The sequence below is a fragment of the Arachis ipaensis genome, chromosome B3 (assembly GCF_059453495.1).
Source record: "Arachis ipaensis isolate K30076 ecotype BB chromosome B3, ASM5945349v1, whole genome shotgun sequence".
Taxonomy (NCBI): Eukaryota; Viridiplantae; Streptophyta; class Magnoliopsida; order Fabales; family Fabaceae; genus Arachis; species Arachis ipaensis.
Window position 1 is genome coordinate 27370065 of NC_142438.1, and position 23090 is coordinate 27393154.

The following is a 23090-nucleotide window of genomic DNA, read 5'->3' on the forward strand; positions in this document are numbered from 1 at the left end:
CCTTCAACCAAATGGTACTAAACAGTTAGTAACCGTTTATTAATATTAATAATAATATTAATAATAATATCAATAATATTAATCAAATTTGTAAATACCCTTCAATCCCCCACTATTTACAAAATTTAAATGTCATACAAGTATATGCATAAACAATGTGTCACTAAGATTAAACATTCTTTTAGTGTAAATTTTAAAGTTCTAAAGAAGTAATAGGTGTCTAATCGATTAAACCTATACTCCATATGCTAGTACCAAAAATCACACACATTATTTATACCCTCCAAATTCAAGAGTTTACAATTTTAAGAACTTGTATGGCTTTGTGCTCATCCTGGTTTCATGAATATTTACGAGAATAAAACCTCTAAAATTCTCGATTAGAGTGGCACCACTCTTATATTCATATAGGTGGAATATTTTGATAGATAATATTATCATTCCATTAAGAGTTTAAACTTACCCTCCTAATTTATTGTAAATAGCACTAAATCCTATACCTTAGTGCTCCAATTGCTAAATAACTTGTTATTACCTATTAAATTTTGAAAATAGTGGTCTACAAGAATAAGGTTGGGTTCCCATCATTTAGCAATAATATGTTTTAATCTCATTTTAGCAGTAATTTCTTTGATTTTATCCCTTGACAAACCTTTAGTCAAAGGGTCTGCTAAATTTTCTTGAGATCTTACATAAGTGATGGTAATTACACCATCATCTATTAGTTGCCTCACAAATTCATGTCTCAAACTTATATGTCTAGACTTTCCATTATAAACCTTATTATATGCTCGAGACATGGTTGATTCACTATCACAGAAGATTGAAATGGCTGTCGTCTGCTATGGCCACAGCTTTATATCATATAACAAATTTCTTAACCATTTCGCTTCTTTACCTGCGACTGATAAAGCTACAAACTCAGCCTCCATAGTAGAATGTGTAATACATGTTTGTTTCTTTGAGGTCCAACTTATTGCTCCACCACATACGGTGAAAATTCATCTTGAAGTGGATTTGTTATCACTAAGATTTGTAATCCAACTTGCGTCGGAATAACCTTCTAAAACTGCGGGATAGTCACTATAATGTAATCCCAAGTTTATGATTTTCTTGAGATAACCAAGAACTCTTGTTATAGCTTTCCAATGTTGATTGCTAGGCTTTCCTGTAAACCTTGATAATTTACACACAGTAAATGCTATATCAGGTCTAGTACAATGCATTGCATACATTAAACTTCCTATAGCACTAGCATATTCTAATTGTGCTATAGGTCTTCCCATGTTTCCTTCTAATGATCATACGGCGTATTGGATTCTTTAATTGTAAGATGATCAAACTTTTCTAATACCTTTTTGATATAATGAGATTGACTTAAAGTAAAGCCAACTTCATTCTTATGCACCTTTATGCCTAATATTGTATCAACTTCATTCAAATCCTTCATCTTGAATTTAGAAGTTAGATACTCCTTCGTTATACGAATTCCTTCTAAATTTGTTCCGATGATTAACATATCATCAACATATAAACAAATGATTACTCCATAATCTTTAGTAAATTTTGAGTAAATACATTTATCCGCACTATTATGTGAGAAGCCATTTGAGAACACCACTGAATCAAACTTCTCATGCCATTGTTTAGGCGCTTGTTTTAGCCCATACAAAGACTTAATTAATTTGCAAACTTTCTTTTCATTTCCGGGTAGTACATAGCCTTCCGGTTGCTCCATATAAATTTCTTCATTAGGATCTCCATTTAGAAAAGCCATTTTAACATCCATTTGATGTATATGAAGCTTATGTATGGATGCTAATACTATAAGAGCCCTAATAGAAGTCATTCTTGCCACAGGTGCGTAGGTATCAAAATAGTCTAGACCTTCTTGTTGTCTAAACCCTTTGGCCACTAACCTTGCTTTAAAGGTTTGTAATGAACCATCAGTATTATACTTTTTTCTAAATACCCACTTACATCCTATAGGCTTTGATCCTGGAGGCAAATCAACCAAGACCCAAGTATTGTTAGATAATATTGAGTCCATTTCATCATTTATTGCTTCTTTCCAAAAGGCAGAATCCCTTGAAGCCATAGCCTCTTTGAATGTTTGAGGATCACCATCTATGTTCATAACAATAGGAATCTTGTTTGTTACAGAATTCCTAGTTCTTTCTACCAAAAAGGTGATAGCATGAGAAGAAATAAATATGGACCCAAGTCCTTTTCTTTTCTTACTCTCAAGCTCTTCCTTGGTTCAATCAACTCTTTGTCGCTTAGACGTTTATTATTTTGATTATTTATTTCTTGTGAAATATTAGTATCATTTTAGGAATACTCTAAATTAGAAGTTGAATCATTGATAAATTTATTTTCAATAAATTCTACTTCTCTTGATTCAACAACTACATTAGACACTAAGTCTAAAATTCTATATGCTTTAGAATTTTGAGCATATCCTATAAAAGTGCCTTTTATGGCTCTTGGCCCCAATTTGGTTTTCTTTTGATCAGGAACTCGATAAAAGGCTAAACACCCCCACACTTTAAGATAATTTAAATTAGGTTTCCTTCCTTTCCAAATTTCATAAGGAGAAACCTTTCTATGTCTTGATGGTATCCTATAATGGATATGACATGATGTCAATAATGCTTCACCCCACAAATTGTAAGGAAATTTTGTATTTAGTAACATTGAATTAACCATATCCACTAAGGTACGGTTTTTTCTTTTCGCCAAACCATTTTGTTGCGGAGTATATGGAGCAAAAGATTCATGCACAATACCATGTAATTCACAAAAGTGATCAAATTCATTAGAAAATATTCTCCACCTCGATCACTACGAAGAACTTTTATTTTCTTATTATGCATATTTTCTACTTCCATTTTATATTTCTTAAACATTTCAAAAGCTTCATCTTTATTTCTAAGCAAATACACATAAGTAAATCTAGAACAATCATCAATAAAAGTTATAAAGTATCTTTTTCCTCCTCTAATAATATTGCCATTTAGTTCACAAATATCACTATGAATCAACTCCAATAAATATGTATTTCTTTCAACTTTAAGAAAAAGTTTCTTAGTAATTTTGGATTATATGCAAATATCACATTTCTTATTAAAATCCTTGTTACTAAAATAATATAGTTATTCTTTTGTATATATTCAATTGATTTGTAATTTAAGTGTGCTAATCTACTATGCCATAAATCACAAGAATCAACAACATACAATGAAACATTCACTTTATTAATACTAAGTTTAAACATGCCTTCAGTACAATATCCTTTTCCTACGAATACATCATTCTTAAACAAGATCACTTTATCGGATTCCATTACAACTTTGAATCCTTTCTTATACAAGAGACTAACAGAAACTAAATTTTTTCTCAAATCTGGAACATGAAGTACATTTATTAAACTTAATTTCTTTCCAGATGTAAAATTTAATTCCACAGTTCCTTGACCACAAACTTTGGCCGAGTTGTCATTGCCCATTAAGACCTCTCTATTGTTCACTTCTTTATATGTTTTGAATTGGTTGCGATCATTACAAACGTGAACAGTAGCCCCTGAATTTAACCACCATTCAAGTGATTTTCCTTGTGTTGCTATGTTAATTTCTGTAACCATGCCAATATGCATGTTTTGTACTTTTTCTACAACCATAGCAATTAGATCCTTCTCTTCCACTAAGTTGGTCTTTGGTGCTTCCTTTTTCAGAAGTCTACATTCTTTGATATAGTGTCCTTTCTTGTGACAATGATAACACTCTCTTTGTCTCTTCTTATCTTGCTTTGAATCTTTAGAGAACTTTTTTTTCTTCTTATTGGTATTGTTTTCACCAATATGATTCACTTTAGAACTTTGAGAAAGATACACAGCATCACGTTTTCGAGTTTCCTCCTCTATACGTATATGCCTTAGTAATTTCTCAATTGTGAAGTTTTCACCAAGATGTAAAAGTTTCTTCCTATAACCATTCCAAGATGAAGGCAATTTTGAAATAATTGCTCCAACTTGTAATGATTCAGAGATCACCACTTGTAGATCACGAAGTCTACTTACAAGGATTTGTAATTCATGAATTTGATCCATGAGGGGACATAGTATCATTCATAATAAATTCAAAATATTTCATCATAATAAACTTATATGTTCCTTGTCGTTCGGTATTGTACTTTTCTTCCAAAAATTTTTAAATCTCTAATAGTGATTGAATTGACATGTAGAGATCATAGAGTCGGTCGGATAAAGTATTGAGAATATGACCTCGACATGCAAAAGTATATTCATCACGTTTCTTTTTCAATTGAACAATCTTTTCTTTCTCTTCCGGTGTGGAATTTTCAGCGGCATCGACAATTGGTGTAGTCTTTGGGTCAATCACATATGCAAGATTGAGAACTGAAAGAAGAAACATCATCTTGTCTTTCCAACGATTGAAGTTCGTTCCATCAAAGCGATCTAATTTGACAAACTCTTGATTCATGACCTTGAACATACTGTTTTGATCTTGTGCCATCTTCAACAATATCTCTCTAAATTGTTGGGTATATGGTATGAGAAGATGACAAAAAATCTTATATTTCTATAGTGGTTTCAAGGCACGATTAGATCGCTTTCTTTAGAGAGATATTTGTCCCCACACTTAGTTACTATAGGGTTGATGACAATACTCTCCCAGGATACAATGAAACCTAAGAATTTCTTAATTAGCAATAGTAAGAAATTTTCAACTCTCTTGAACAAAGAAAATCTCTTAATAGTTGAGTAAATTGTACACTTAGTACTTCACCTTTCAAATAGTGGACAAGGACTTATTTATACATATTGCACATAGCAATTATGATTAGTTACGTATACAAATAGTTGTGTCTTTTCTATTGCCAATAGATACAATGTTTTGAACATACACAATTCTTAAAGAGTTGTGTCTCTTTAGCCAATAGACACAATATTTTGAATATACACAATCATTAAAAGGTTGTGTCCTTTCAACCAAATGGTGCTAAACGGTTAGTAACCGTTTATTAATATTAATAATAATATCAATAATATTAATAATATTAATTAATCAAATTTGTAAATACCCTTCAATTACCACCCCTAGTCCCCATCTATTTTCGCGTGGCAGGTCATGAGGATTTCACAAGTCCTCATCTAGTCCCAAAATACGAGTAATCCTAGTAAATACCCGTTTCGATTGTTTTTGTGATCATTCCTATTGCAAGCATTCATTGGTTTGTGACGTGGAGCTATTCTAGCCACTCAATAAATTCTCGGATAATCAAAGTTAAGGTTATATCATTTTTATAAAGTCACATATATCCCTGTTATAACAATATTAATAGAAGATAAATGGATAAACACTAAGTTATTATTTGGATATAAGATGAAAAATAAGAGGAAAGACAATGGAAAGAAAGAAAATGAGAGGAAAGAAAATGGAAAGAAAAGTATATTTTTGTATGTGTTATTTAGATGAAGAAAAAATTAATGGAAAGAAAATAGAGAAAAAAATTTTCTTTTGCTTAGATGGAAGGAAAAGTAACAAGAGAAATAATTATAATGGAGTAAAATTATATTAATATTTTTATATATTATATATAAATTATAATTCAAATGGTAACTTTAAATTTTTACCCATGTTTGCACTTCTGCATCAGTTTTCTTCGCAACTTTGAAGAGAAAATTTACATGAGCTCCACATACACTTTTATGTTTTTCATTCAATTTCTTTGTTGATCCAAACAATGAAAAATTAATTTTTTCGTCTATTTTCTTCTCCAGCATTTATTTTTCTACAAATTCTTTTAATCCAAACAATGCATAAATAAGTCACATTTTTTATATATATAACAATAACTAATATCACATATTAGGTTAATTTACGTTGATAAATCAAAGCCACCCCAAAATTATTTGAATCTCTCAAACTCAAAAACATTACCTGGTTGTCTCCGTTTATATTTCTATATAAATTGAATTTAATGAATTCGAATTAGGGTAATAAGTAGTAAATCGAATCTATAGGATTCGAATTACTTGACATTGTGATTTGAAAGTAAATTGAATTCAAAAAATTCAAATTATGTCATCTCCTACTAAATCGAATCTATAAATTTCGATATATATGGTCCATGCTAAATTGAAGCAATAAGGTTCAATTTATACTCACTTAGTAGCAATCCAGCTCATTGTAAATCAAATCTCCTTCATTCGATTTAGTAGTCATATGACTGTTACAATCCAAAGATATAACTCGGCACTGTACGTTACTACGAAAACACATAATTCGAACTCCATAAATTTAATTTACATAGATATGTAAATTGAGACATGCACATAGCCTTTTTTATTTTGGGGGATATACGTAAAATTGGTTTGTAAATGGTTTATAAAGGTGATTTACCCCACATATTATAACTTGTGAAATCATAATATTTTGAGAAGTGATGTATATATAGACAACTTAAATGTTGATAAATCTAAAAAATTTTAGAAAAAAAATAAAAATATCAAAAAATTACATGTTGACCCATAGGATTTTTTTTTAAAAAGAATTTGTCCATAGTCTATGATTAATAACTTCAAAATTATATATATGTTATTTATTTTATATATTTTTTATTTAATAGAGATATATAATTTTGTTATTGGCGATGTTAGTGATTATAAAGAGATTTTTACCTTTAAATAAATTATAGAGAAATTAAAAAAAACTGGTTGCTATTTTTCTGACAATTTATTTATTTATTAGTTTAAATTAAAATTAAATTATATATTCAATTTATATTTGTTTGTTTATCCTAATGATTATATATAATAGATAATATATTTAAGCATATTTTGAAAGAAACTATTGAATTTTATATAATTAAAAGTTAACTATGAAATTAAAACTAAGATGAAGTGAAATACAATAAACATATGAGGAGTGAAAGTAAAATAAATAATTAAAAATAAGATAATAAAATAATTAAAAAAAAGTAAAAAAAGACAGAAAAATAATGCATGTAGTTGATAAAAATACACTATAAAAAAAATTAGTATAATCAATGAATATATGAAAGACAAAAATTAAGATATATTTTTGTTAAAAAATTCAAGAAAAACATTGTGAAGAAAAATCTATTAATTAATCAAGTTTTATGAAAATATTTTAAAAAATTTAAAATATTAGTAAATAAAATAGTAACTCCTTTAAGAACTATTAATCAAAATATATAAAAGTACATTCTGATTCATACATATAGAAAATAATAAGAGAATGATTTAAATTAAATTTATTTATTTTATTTTTTATTTATTATTTATTAAATAATTTAATATTTATTTAATTTTAGTCAAATCAGATAATATAATTAATTGGTTATAATTAATGTTGTTCACCCTAATGGTATAATTAAAACATATTGAAACTCTAAAGGTAAAATTAAAATTAAATATTAAGGATAAAATTAAAATAAAGTTGCATTTGCTATCTTGTAATTTTTTTAATAAAAATCTCATTTATACATTTTTAAAATGCATCGCTTTAATATAATAATATTTTTATTAAAAATAAAAATTATGATAAATGTAACACCCTACCACACTAAGCTTTACGCTTAAGTCGTAAAACGAAAGTGGTGTAGTATTACGACTCTAAAATAAAATGAGTACATATAATAGCAGAAGAATTATAATATGCTAGGAGCCTTGAAGAATAGGGGAAATAAAAATCGCGAGATAAAAGCACAACGCTCAAGGAACGAGTTAACTTGCGTGCTAAGAAAACCGTAACTGTCAAACATAAGATAACAGAAGTAGGAATAGAGTGCCAAAGATACAAAATAACAAGCTCCTAACTCAGCCTGCGAAGTCAAGACAAGCCGGAGAATATTTACACATATATACATACATATCCAAAACCCAAAAGTACATATGCACAATCCTGCCTCTCCATAAACCTCTAAGAGGATAAAAAAGGACAAGTTATGCGGAGAGAAAGCTAAGTACATATATATACATCACTGCACAACAAAACTATACAACAACACTATCCAGTAACCCCTCCGCTTTAAGAGTCTAAACGCCTAACGAGATGGCTCCCGACCTGCATTTGAAAAATAACAACATAGTATGGAATGAGAACCGGAGGTTCTCAGTATGGTAAAGGTGCCACACACATAATATATAAGGTCCTGGGAATGCCAGAGGCAATCCTAGAACGTCGACACTCAGATTATAGAGCTTAAAGTATTAAACAGAAGCCATATAAGGTGGTTTTCTAAGAATATTTAAACCTAACTTAACTTAACCTTAAATCTAAGTCCTATACTGCCATTCCTCCATACCTCAAACTCCATCATGCATTTTCACAGACAAATAGACAGATAAAGGCAAACACAAGAAGGTTACAACTACTGCAGGTAACAAATACACATTTAGCATGGCAAATACAGATAGGCACACCCAATTAAAGCAAAAGCAAGTAATTCAAGTAATATGCATATGATGCATGCCTGTCCTATGGCTGATGAGGCTCATCTGTCGGTTATCCAGCCAACCCGACAAGTCTGAGTTGTCCTTAGACTGTCCCCCGACGTGCATCCCCAAGAGTTTATGCATAAATTTTTCTCAAATAATCAATATTGCTCAATGGGGGTAACATTCCCGGGAATTTATATAGTGCCCGGTCACACTTACATCGTAGGGTCAACAGAGTATCGAGTTTTCAACCTGGTACACGTGGTGGCAAGCCACGGCACTTAATCCAGGGAATCTCGTATCTCAGATTATTCAAATTCATAAGCCATATAAATAATCCAATTATAATTCATCAACATCCACATCATTCTCAATCGCATATCATTCATCATTATACGTCAATCATATTCAATCCCTATCCTTCATTATCACACCTCCCATTCCGTCCATCAATAGTTTTGATTCAAAACATAATTCATTCTTTTCCAAATGAATCAAACTTAAAACATGCTCATTTTCTTAATAACTCAAAATCAAACCATATAACCTTTGAATCTAAATCTTTATAAATAATCATATAAACAAAATCTCTAATTTTTATAAAATTTCGGCAGCATCTCCTCTAAAACTCAGACGTTGCCACTCTTTTCGGGTCCAAACCTACTTTCTTTTCAATTCAACATACCCTTCCTCATCATCATAACAGTCACCATAATAAATCTACTTCAGATTAACAATTATACTCATACAATATTCAAATCCAACAACCAAAATTCAACTAAGGATCATAGTTCACTAATCCTAGGCTTCTAACACAAAATATCTCAAATCAATAATTCACCAAATCATTAATTAATCAACAAGCACCAAACCAACCATGTTCATCAACAATAACATTCAACCATAATTCTCTCCAAATTAAGATAACAACATTTACCATCCAAAATTAATAACTAATTATCCAATAAACTTCAACCAAATATATTCATCGACAAATTACTAAACATTAAACATACACCTGCATTCCAACTTATCCTATGGTCGTCTAGCCTAAGTTTTCACAGAACATTATATATTAAATGCAAGAAACATAAACCATACCTTGGCCGATTTCCACGTAACGACCAAAGCTATTTATTCAAAACCAAGGCAGCCCCTCAAAACTCAACTAATCCGCTTCTTCCAAGTTCCAGTATTCACAATTTCAAGCTCCAATTATTTATTCACAACCTAATACACACTCATAACACATATATATCCAATTTAATATCCAAAGCTCAAATTCAATGAAAATAAAATAGAATTATCGTATCCTCACCTTACCCAAGCTTCACATAAGCAAGAGTGAACGTTTTCCTCAAGCTAATTAGATCCTAAAACATCAAAAATCAAAGAAACTCAACCTTCCCATTCAAAAATCCAAAAACTGGGAGAAAAGAGGGCTGAGAATGATTAAATAAGTTACCAGTGAAATTGTTCCGGTAGAAATGTAGAGCTCAACGCGGTGGACGCGTGGCCGCAAACGGTGCGGCGATTGGAGCTCGGACGGAGAAGTTACGGGGATTGGAAATTTACCGTAAGGTTACGGAAGCTTTCTCCCCTCCCTGGAAGCGTTTCATGCTGCTGCATCCAAATGAGGGAGAGAAAGGGGTTCGGCTTCATTTAATGAGTTGGTCCGGTTGAACCAACGGTCCGGTTCGGGTCTGGTTCAACCGGTTCGGCCCATTCGGTCCAATTTTGGACCGTTTTCTCCGAAATTGGTGTCAAAATTCTCGTTTCGATGAGCTCTATTCTAATTTAATATAATATTTACATTTATAATCCTCCTTATTAAAAACTAATTTATTGACTAATTATCTACTAATTTAACTGGGGTTTACATCCTACCCACCTAATAAAGAATTTTGCCCTCAAAATTCAAATCTAGTTACCTGAAAAGAGATGTGGATAGTCCTTTCGCATATCTGATTCGAGCTCCCAGGTATGTTCCTCGATACCAGCTCGACTCCAATCTACTTTTACCAATGATACTTCCCTTCCGCGTAATCGTTTAATACTGATATCATCAATTCTCACCGGAATTACTGGGAGTATTAGATCTTCTCTTACTTGAATTGGTTCTGGTTCCAGAACATGACTTGCATAAGGAGTATACTTCCGAAGCTGTGACACATGGAACACATCGTGCAAATTCGAAAGATACAGCGGTAAGGCAATTCTATAAGCCACTGGCCCAATTCTCTTCAGGATCTCAAACGGTCCAATATAACGGGGATTCAGTTTCTTAGTCTTAATAGCTCTTCCCACTCCAGTGGTTGGTGTAACTTTCAAAAAGACATGTTCTCCTTCTTCGAATTCCAAAGGCTTTCGCCTCTGGTCAGCATAGCTCTTTTGGCGGCTTTGGGCTATAAGCATTTGACTACGAATCTTCTTTATCTGCTCAGTCGTTTCAGCTATCATCTCAGGCCCTCATAAACTCATTTCTCCAGTTTCATACCAGCACAACAGAGATTGACATTTTCTGCCATACAGAGCATCATATGGAGCCATTCCAATGCTCGCATGATAGCTATTATTATAAGCAAACTCTACTAATGGCATATACCGATCCCAGCTCGCCGGCTGGTCTAAAACACAAGCTCTTAGCATATCCTCCAAGGTCTGAATTGTTCTCTCTGACTGACCATCTGTCTGAGGGTGATACGCAGCACTCAAGCTTAACTGAGTCCCAAATGCACGTTGAAAAGCTCCCCAGAATCTTGATGTGAAGCGAGAATCCCTATCAAATATAATGGTAGAAGGCACGCCATGCAACCTGACAATCTCTTTAATATACATTTGAGCTAATTCTTCCATTGTACAACTTATTCGGATAGGAAGAAAGTGAGCTGATTTTGTCAGTCAATCCACAACCACCCAAATAGCGTCACAACCAGACCGGGTCCTAGGCAAACCTATCACAAAGTCCATTGCAATACTCTCCCATTTCCATTGTGGAATCTCTAAAGGCTGAAGGGTCCCTGATGGTCTCTGATGCTCAATCTTAACCTTCTGACACGTTAAACATTTAGATACATGCAATGCCACATCATTCTTCATACCTGGCCACCAGAACATCGCTTTCAGATCTTGATACATTTTAGTACTCCCTGGATGAATTGAAAACCCGTTCTTATGAGCTTCCTTTAAGATACTCTGTCGCAGGTCCCCAATATCTGGCACAATAATCCGGTTCTTGAACCTCCACAAACCATTATGTTCTTCTGACACTCTCCACTATTTTCCTTGTTCAACTGCTGGTAATACCTTATGTAATGCTTCACTGTCTCGATGAGCCTTCAGAAGTTCTGATTTAAAATCACTTGAAATCTGCAACTGACTCAAACACAAAATTCCAGATTCTCCTCTAATTCCCAAATTTAAACCTTGAAATTCTCTTAGTAATTCTTCTTCCCGTAGCATCATCCAAGCTGCATATAAAGATTTCTGACTCAAGGCGTCCGCCACAACATTCACTTTTCCTGAATGATAATTCAATTCAAAATTATAATCTTTCAGGAGCTCCATCCACCTCCTCTGATGCATATTCAACTCTTTCTGCTAAAAAAGATACTTCAAACTCTTATGGTCTGAGAAAACATGAAACCTAACGCCATAGAGGTAGTGCCTCCAAATCTTTAAAGCAAACACAATGGCAGCAAGCTCCAAATCATGTGTCGGGTAGTTCATCTCATGCGGCCTTAACCGCCGTGAGGCGTATGCTACAACATTCTGGTACTGCATCAGAACACACCCCAACCCTTTCAGAGATGCATCACAATACACTTCAAACGGTTCACTTGGTTCAGGTAATACCAATACAGGTGCAGTAATCAACCTGTGCTTCAATGCTTGGAAACTCTCTTCACATTCCGGAGTCCAGATAAAAGGCGTATCCTTCCTAGTCAACTTAGTTAAAGGTAAGGCGAGCTGTGAAAATCCTTTAATGAATCTGCGATAATACCCTACCAAATCTAGGAAACTCCTGATCTCTGTCACTGAAGTTGGTCGCTCCCAATTTATCACTGCTTCCACCTTAGCAGGATCCACAGCTATCCCCTGCTTACTCACCACGTGGCCGAGAAACTTCACTTCACTCTTCCAGAACTCACATTTAGATAACTTAGCATATAACTTCTTGTCTCTCAGAATTTGCAGCACAATTCGCAAGTGATCAGCATGTTCTTCTTCAGACTTAGAATAAACAAGAATATCATCAATGAAGACAATAACAAACTTGTCCAGATACGGTCGGAAAATCATGTTCATATAATCCATAAATACTGTCGGGGCATTAGTTAACCCAAAAGACATCACTGTATACTCATAATGACCATAACGCGTCCTGAAAGCAGTTTTCGGAATATCCTCGTCTCTAACCCTTATCTGATGATACCTGGATCGCAGGTCAATCTTAGAAAACACACCGGCACCCTGTAACTGATCCATTAGATCATCGATTCTAGGCAACGGATATTTATTCTTCACAGTGATCTTATTCAATTGCCGATAATCGACACACAACCGCATACTCCCATCCTTCTTTTTTACCAGTAACACTGGCGCTCCCCACGGAGAAACACTTGGTCGGATAAAATGCTTACTCAACAAATCTTCCAGCTGAGCTTTCAGTTCAGCCATTTCTAAAGGTGACATCCTATAAGGAGTAATTGAAATCGGACCGGCTCCAAGCACCAACTCAATTGCGAATTCCACTTCCCGGTTAGGTGGAAATTCATTAATATCATTCGGAAACACATCTGGAAATTCACATACAACGGCAATATGCTCTAAACTCTGATCATCACTTGATACTCCCACAGTTAATAACATAATACCCTGACATTCAGTTCCAGAATAGTTTACTATCATAGAATTCCAATAGTAACTATTCACCACAACCGGTGCTTCCGACCCTTTCGGCATAAACTGTACTGACTTCTCAGAACAATCAAGAAAAATATGATTCTTGGATAACTAATCCAATCCCAAAATGAGATCAAGACCAGTCATAGGCAAACAAATCAAATCATGCATAAATTCACGCTGTTGTACTCGAAAGGGAACTTGTGGACATCCTATCCTAGTCACCATAGCTTTATGAGTAGCATTATATACTTTCAAATCATAACCTAAAACCACCATTCTCAATCCTAATTCATGGGCCTTTTCAAATACAATAAATTAATGACTTGCTCCTGAATCAAATAAAGCATTTAAGATTTTACCAACCATTTCACAATTACCTCTAATCAGTGTCTCAGATCCCTCAGCACCTATGGTAGAAGTGGTGTATGCTCTCCCTGGCTGCTGCACTCTACCAGTCTCATACTTCTTCTTCTCCAGATAATTGGTGGCCATATGCCCGGGCTGTCCACAAGGATAGCATACTCCAAGTCCCAATCTGCACGGAACTCTAGGGTGAAACCTTCCGCACTTCTGACAATTCAGATCTTGCTGTGGCTGCTTCCCAAACCTTTTTCCTTGACTAGCATTAGTATTCGGCCTTCTGTAATTACCTTGACCCTGAGTCTGCTGCGGAACAAAACCTCCACGCTTGAAATTCCTACCTCTCGGAGCAAAGTTCCTCCCTGAAGGCCTCTGAAAAGGCACCCTCAAACTTCCTTTCTCTGCTGCCGCCTTCCTCACACAATCCTCAGCCACCCTACTCTTATTCACCAATTCAAAAAATATCCTGATCTCCATTGGGGTAACGAAACTCAGAATATCACTCCGAAGACCTCCCTCATATTTAATACACTTCCATTCAGCAAAATCTTCAGGCGCACCTTGACAGATACGAGAAAAGCGACATAACTCCTCAAATTTGCTAGTATACTCAACAACAGTCATCTGTCCCTGCTTTAACTGCATCAATTCAAGTTCCTTGGCATTTCTAGCTAAAATAAGAAAGTATTTCTTATAGAATTCTGTTCGGAAAACCTCCCAAGGAATCACAGCACCATCAGGCTGCAGGATACGTCGTGTTCCCTGCCACCAATTCTGAGCTTCACCTTGCAACTGATATGTTCCAAACTCAACCCATTGCTCCTCAGGAACCTCTTGGGCCTGCAACGCCCTTTCCATAGCCTGAATCCAATTATCTGCATCAGTGGGATTTGAGGTTCCCCTAAAAGTTGGAGGGCAAACTTTCAGAAATGTAGCAAGTGTCATAGGACCGTCTTCATCATTATTGTTCCCATGATTACCCTGATTTATCTGGTTACCCAGTGCCTCAGCTGTTGCCTGCATAGCTAAAGCCATATTTCCCAGGGCAGCCATAAAATCTACTGGATCAGTCCCTATGGGGCAGGAGTAACGGTGCCTGTCCTACCTCTACCTCACCCGCGACCGCGTCCGCGAGTCGACATCTGGTCCCTATACACACCAAACAAGTGATATTAAGTTGATCAGTCTCAATATCGCAGGTCTAATGCTTTAAGTTCCAAATGCATGCTCACAAACGTTTATGCCATATATATCAGTCAGATATCCTAATAGCATGTAAACACATATACAAAGAATGCACAGAAGCACAATCATTCCGTCTTTCAGGCTCTATAGGAACAAACTACTCTGATACCATAATGTAATACCCTACCACACTAAGCTTTACGCTTAAGTCGTAAAATGAAGGTGGTGTGGTATTACGACCTCTAAAATGAAATGATTACATATAATAGCAGAAGAATTATAATATGCTAGGAGCCTTGAAGAATAGGGGAAATAAAAATCGCGAGATAAAAGCGCAACGCTCAAGGAACGAGTTAACTTGCGTGCTAAGAAAACCGTAGCTGTCAAACATAAGATAACAGAAGTAGGAATAGAGTGCCAAAGATACAAAATAACAAGCTCCTAACTCAGCCTACAAAGTCAAGACTGGCCGGAGAATATTTACAAATATATACATACATATCCAAAACCCAAAAGTACATATACACAATCCTGCCTCTCCATAAACCTCTAAGAAGATCAAAAAGGACAAGTTATGCGGAGAGAAAGCTAAGTACATATATATATATCACTGTACAACAAAACTATACAACAACACTATCCAGTAACCCCTCCACTTTAAGAGTCTAGACGCCTAACGAGATGGCTCGCGACCTGCATCTGAAAAATAACAACATAGTATGGAATGAGAACCGGAGGTTCTCAGTATGGTAAAGGTTCCACACACATAATATATAAGGTCCTGGGAATGCCAGAGGCAATCCTAAAACGTCGACACTCAGATTATAGAGCTTAAAGTATTAAACAGAAGCCATATAAGGTGGTTTTCTAAGAATATTTAAACCTAACTTAACTTAACCTTAAATCTAAGTCCTATACTGCCATTCCTCCATACCTCCAACTCCATCATGCATTTTCACAGACAAATAGACAGATAAAGGCAAACACAAGAAGGTTACAACTACTGTAGGTAACAAATACACATTTAGCATGGCAAATACAGATGGGCACACCCAATTAAAGCACAAGCAAGTAATTCAAGTAATATGCATATGATGCATCCCTGTCCTATGGCTGATGAGGCTCATCTGTCGGTTATCCAGCCAACCCGACAAGTCTGAATTGTCCTTAGACTGTCCCCCGACGTGCATCCCCAAGAGTCTATGCATAAATTTTTCTCAAATAATCAATATTGCTCAATGGGGATAACATTCCCGGGAATTTATATAGTGCCCGGTCACAATTACGTCGTAGGGTCAATAGAGTATCGAGTTTTCAACATGGTACACGTGGTGGCAAGCCACGGCACTTAATCCAGGGAATCTCGTATCTCAGATTATTCAAATTCATAAGCCATATAAATAATTCAATTATAATTCATCAACATCCACATCATTCTCAATCGCATATCATTCATCATTATACGTCAATCATATTCAATCCTTATCCTTCATTATCACACCTCCCATTCCGTCCATCAATAGTTTCGATTCAAAACATAATTCATTCTTTTCCAAATGAATCAAACTTAAAACATGCTCATTTTCTTAATAACTCAAAATCAAACCATATAACCTTTGAATCTAAATCTTTATAAATAATCATATAAACAAAATCTCTAATTTTTATAAAATTTCAGCAGCATCTCCTCTAAAACTCGGACTTTGCCACCCTTTTCGGGTCCAAACCTGCTTTCTTTTCAATTCAACATACCCTTCCTCATCATCATAACAGTCACCACAATAAATCTACTTCAGATTAACAATTATACTCATACAATATTCAAATCCAACAACCAAAATTCAACTAAGGATCATAGTTCACTAATCCTAGGCTTCTAACACAAAATATCTCAAATCAATAATTCACCAAATCATTAATTAATCAACAAGCACCAAACCAACCATGTTCATTAACAATAACATTCAACCATAATTCTCTCCAAATTAACATAACAACATTCACCATCCAAAATTAATAACTAATTATCCAATAAACTTCAACCAAATATATTCATCGACAAATTACTAAACATTAAACATACACCTGCATTCCAACTTATCCTATGGTCGTCTAGCCTAAGTTTTCACAGAACATTATATATTAAATGCAAGAAACCTAAACCATACCTTGGCCGATTTCCACGTAACGACCAAAGCTATTTATTCAAAACCAAGGCAGCCCCTCAAAACTCAACTAATCCGCTTCTTCAAGTTCCAGTATTCACAATTTCAAGCTCCAATTATTTATTCACAACCTAATACACATTCATAACACATATATATCCAATTTAATATCCAAAGCTCAAATTCAATGAAAATAAAATAGAATTATCGTATCCTCACCTTACCCAAGCTTCACATAAGCAAGAGTGAACGTTTTTCTCAAACTAATTAGATCCTAAAACATCAAAAATCAAAGAAACTCAACCTTCCCATTCAAAAATCCGAAATTTGGGGGAAAAGAGGGCTGAGAATGATTAAATAAGTTACCAGTAAAATTGTTCTGGTAGAAATATAGAGCTCGACGCGGTGGACGCGTGGCCGCAAACGGTGCGGCGATTGGAGCTCGGACGGAGAAGTTACGGGGATCGGAAATTTACCGTAAGGTTACGGAAGCTTTCTCCCCTCCCTGGAAGCGTTTCACGCTGCTGCATCCAAATGAGGGAGAGAAAGGGGTTCAGCTTCATTTAATGAGTTGGTCCGATTGAACTGACGGCCCGGTTCGGGTCCGGTTCAGCCCGGTTCGGTCCAATTTTAGACCGTTTTCTTTAAAATTGGTGTCAAAATTTTCGTTTCGATGAGCTCTATCCTAATTTAATATAATATTTATATTTATAATCCTCCTTATTAAAAACTAATTTATTGACTAATTATCTACTAATTTAACCGGGGTTTACAATAAATATCTCATATATTTGTTAGTAAATTATATATAAATATTTTTTAAAGCATATCACTTTTATTATATGAAAATAACTTAAATATCTTTAAATATGTTTATGATAATTTATTAAGTATTATATTTTTTTACTAATTTATATTTAATAATTTACCTCTAACTTTTAATCTTTTTTAATAATTAGATTTGTCATAACGTAATTGATAAATAATGACAGTAAATACGGATTGGATATGTTTTGAGTATGCTATATATTTTATAATTTTGTACGAAATAATATTAGTTTTAATTTATATATTTATTATTGGGTATTAAAAATAAAAAGTATTTGTATTGTTAGCATTTTTTAAATTTTCATCAACTCGGACCGTGATTAGGCCTAAAAGATCATCTACTTCGTTGTAAATAAATGTAATCCAATCAATTTTTATCTGATAGTGCTATACATTCGCGTAATCATAGGAGAATTAACTTTAGTGAGATAACAATATGGTATTTAGTTACTACATGAGTATTTTTATATATAGAATTATCAATCAATTATGTATGACTTCTGATAAAAATAATACAATAGGTATATTGTTTGTTAGGTAAAAGATAACATATTGACAAAGAAAATTAATTACAATGGGTATATTCATTTTAAAAAATATTTTTCTATGTAATACTATAAAAAATATCATGGTCACCCTGAATTATTAGAGGTTCAACTTCCATCGACAGTGATAGAATGCCTAAATTGAGACATTTTTAGACTATAATATTTATCAAACAAACAATTAATGAAACACTCATCCATACCTTCTCATTTTGAGTACATTTATACATAAAAAAAAAAGGTTGAAACAGCAAAAGCAATACAAATGATGATTTTTATAATTTTATGTGGCTATCTATATATAGAACACCAGAAGACCATGATTATCTAACAAAATTAATTTTATTTATTGCATTCAATTTGAATAACTAAAAAATCATCTTATTTTAGTTTAGTCCTTAATTCACATGATTTAAATTTAGCTCAATAAATATGATTTGATTGATTTAATTATTAGTGAAAAATATCTCGAGAACCTATTTTATTCATAGATTTATTATTTTAATAATTAATTAATTAATATAGATAATTAGTATAATTAATTTGATTTAATAAATTAAAAAATACTAATAAAACATTAAAAGAAATAAATTAAAAAATACTACCAAATCAAATTGATATAAATTATAATAAATTATGTGATATTTAAATATCTAATCAAATTAATTAGTTGATATAGATAATTTATTATAATAAATTATATTTAACGAGACCCTCGTAAAGCATGTCACATCAATTCCATCGTTAAGTGCAAAAATCTGATTTTTATATAATAGAATAGATAATAAATAGAATATATGAGAATATGATATGTGACATATTTTAATTATGAAATTGGTATTATATAATAGATTTTTTCTGAATTCTTATTGTTTGTTCGTTGCTAATTTTTAGGTAATTACTTAATAATTTCCGCTTAAAAACTATCAACTACCTAATATTATGATTTAATTAATAAAAATGATGACATTAATATTTTTTCATATAAGTCTTGTTATTATTTATAAGGTAAAGTATATCTTTTGTCCCTAAAGTTTGATAAAAGTTTTAAAAATACCCCTAAGTTTTATTTTGTTTCAATTTTGTCTCAAAAGTTTTTGATTTGCATCAAATATACCCTGACGATTAACTTTTAAAAAATTTAAGACCAATTCGACAACAATTTCATAAGAACAACTCTCAATACAAGCAAATCAATCATAATTTCCATGTATTATTGTTAAATTAGTCTTAAATTTTTGGAAAATTTAGCCGTCGAGGGTATATTTGATGCAAATCGAAAACTTTTGGGACAAAATTGAAACAAAATAAAACTTAAGAGTATTTTTGAAACTTTTGCCAAACTTCAGGGACAAAAAATTATACTTTACCCTTATTTATAATTAGAAAATAGCCATAAATAAATTTATTTCCTTAATGAATGTTAATTTTGTTGTCAAATTCTATATTACCTTTAAAATTTTAGCGTAATTGAGTCTAATTTCTACATTTTGAAATGAATTTACCCGAAAAAATTAATATATAAATCACATTATTATTATAAAATTACTTTTTTAATATAATTAGTGGTGCTTATTTGAACCGTTAAATTTAGCTTCTAATGATATTAAAGTCAACCTATTTTATTATCTTGCGCCTTCAAAGAATTTACACGACTGACATAAAAATATAACATTTAAAAAAAATTCATTTCAATGGGTATATTCATCTTAATAAATATTCTTCTATCTAATACTATAAAAAAATACATTGGCCACTTTGAATTGCTATAGGCAACTTTTATCCACGGTAGTAGAATGCTTAAATTGAGATATATTCATCAAATAAACAATCAATAAAATACTCATCCGTACTTTCTCATTTTGGATACATTTATATCTAAAATAAATTATAGATAAAGAAAAAAAAAAGAAGAAGAAAAGAAGAGTTGAAATAGCAAGAGCGATAAAAATTATGGTTCTTATAATTTTGTGTGGCCATTTATATATAGTAGACCTGACAACTATGATTATCTAAAAAAATTAATTTATATTTATTGCACTCAACTTGAATAAGTAAGAAATTATCTTATTTTAATTTAGTCTTTAATTCACATGATTTGAATTTAACTCAATATATATGATTTGATTTGATTTGATTTAATTATTAGTTAAAAATATCTCAGTTGCCTATTTTATTCATAAATTTATTATTTTAATGACTAATAAATTAATCAAATTAATTAATTAGTACACACAATAAATTTGGTTTAATAAATTAAAAAAATAAATTAAAAAATACTAACAGAATATTAAAATAAATTAGGAAATACTACCAAATCAAATTGATATAAATTATAATAAATTATATGATATTTAAATATTTAATCAAATCAATTAGTTGATATAGTTAGTTTATCATAATAACTTGTATTTAATGAGTTAAAAAAATTGAAAAACACTTTCAGAAGTATGCCACGTCAACTCCATCATTAAGTGCAAAAATTCGATTTTTATATAATAGAATAGATTAGTGGTGCTTATTTGAACCGTTAAATTTAGCTTCTAATGATATTAAATTCAACCTATTTTATTATCTTGTGCCTTCAAAGAATTTACACGACTGACATAAAAATATAACAATTAAAAAAATTATTACGATGGGTATATTCATTTTAATAAATATTCTTTTATCTAATACTATAAAAAAATACATTGGTCACTTTGAATTGCTACAGTTAACTTCTATCCACAGTAGTAGAATACTTAAATTGAGATATATTCATCAAATAAACAATCAATAAAACACTCATATGTACTTTCTCATTTTGGATACATTTATATATAAAATAAATTATACATAAAGAAAAAAAAAGAAGAAAAGAAGAGTTGAAATAACAAGAGCGATAAAAATTACGATTCTTATAATTTTGTGTGGCCATCTATATATAGTAGACCAGTCAACTATGATTATCTAACAAAATTAATTTGTATTTATTGCACTCAACTTGAATAAGTAAGAAATTATCTTATTTTAATTTAGTCTTTAATTCACATGATTTGAATTTAGCTCAATATATATGATTTGATTTGATTTGATTTGATTATTAGTTGAAAATATCTCAGTTGCCTATTTTATTCATAAATTTATTATTTTAATGACTAATAAATTAATCAAATTAATTAATTAGTACACACAATAAATTTGGTTTAATAAATTAAAAGAAATAAATTAAAAAATACTAACAGAATATTAAAATAAATAAATTAGGAAATACTACCAAATAAAATTGATATAAATTATAATAATTATATGATATTTAAATATCTAATCAAATTAATTAATTGATATAGTTAGTTTATCGTAATAACTTGTAGAGTAAAGTATTATTTTTGTCCCCAACGTTAGGGGTAAATCCTATTTGTGTCCCTACCATTTAAATCATCCTATTTGTATCCCTAACATTTGTAAACGTGATTCAATGTTATCCTGCCGTCAATTACATATCATGAACACTTTAGTTTGAGTTTTAAAAATCTCTTCTTGAAGTTAGAATACAAATGTCTGGGATAGAATCGATGATCTACTCCGAAAAATAGCTCATCAAATGTTGAAACTAACTCCGACAATATTTACATAATTCACTTTTCTAGGGACATAATTGAATTTAAACACAAATAGTGAGTATAATATTAAAATCGAACACATCAAAGTGAGACCTAATTGAGAATGAATACATTCAAGTGAGAATAATTGAAAAATATAATCTGATTTGTTAGTATAATTGATAGTAGGATAACATTGAATCACTTTTATAAACATTAAGGATACAAATAGGACGATTTAAACGTTAGGGACACAAATAGGACTTACCCCAAATGTTGGGGACAAAAACGATACTTTACTCTAACTTGTATTTAATGCGTTAAAAGAAATAAATCGGGAAACACTTTTAGAAGCATGCCACGTCAGCTCCATCATTAAGTGCAGAAATTCAATTTTTATATAATAGAATAGATAGAATAGATAGATAATAGAGGGAGTTTGTTAGTTTTGGAAAGAAAAAATTTATTCTAATTATAATAAAAAAGATCTAGTGATGCATTTTGGTTTGTCAAATTATTAATATAAATTATAAATTAATAATTATATATAGAGTGAAAATGATAGAGAGAAATAGAAAAAAAAAAGAGAGGTAAACAAGAGAATGTAGGAAGAAAATTTATTAATTTTAGAGAAAAATATTTCTACTCAAATTTAATAAGAGAGTGTCATATGATGCATTTTGGTTATTAAATTAGTTAGTAATATATATAATATAATATAATATAGTTATATTTCAATTTTAATTTTAATATTTTAATTTTAATTTAATTTAAATATAATTAGAGAATGTTATGTTACACATTTTGATAGTTAAATTTATAATTAGTCATTGATAATGATATATAAAAAAGATAAAGTGAGTAAAAAATGAGAGCAGAAATGGATTTATATTGGCCAGTGTGGGGCAGGTGCCCCCACTGAGTTTTAAAAATTTTAGGTTTAATTACTTTGTTGGTCCTATATTTTTACGAAATTTTTAATTAGGTTCTTATAGTTTTTTTTCTTTTAATTGAGTTCTTGCACCAAATT

General features: G+C 31.7%; 2 protein-coding genes across 2 annotated transcripts; both read right to left on the minus strand.

Annotated features, from left to right (window-relative positions):
- Positions 1–584: 584 nt before the first annotated feature.
- Positions 585–4108, minus strand: LOC148570131 (uncharacterized). Its single transcript, XM_088506860.1, has 4 exons — positions 3280–4108; positions 1591–2178; positions 1355–1494; positions 585–839 (listed from the first exon to the last, which is right to left on the minus strand). The coding sequence occupies exons 1-4, from the start codon at positions 4106–4108 to the stop codon at positions 585–587; spliced, it is 1812 nt and encodes a 603-aa protein (XP_088362986.1).
- A 3983-nt stretch (positions 4109–8091) lies between these two features.
- LOC148570132 (uncharacterized) lies at positions 8092–14806 on the minus strand. Its single transcript, XM_088508461.1, has 2 exons — positions 13771–14806; positions 8092–8111 (listed from the first exon to the last, which is right to left on the minus strand). Exons 1-2 carry the CDS (start codon positions 14804–14806, stop codon positions 8092–8094), a joined length of 1056 nt encoding a protein of 351 aa, XP_088364587.1.
- Positions 14807–23090: the final 8284 nt, after the last annotated feature.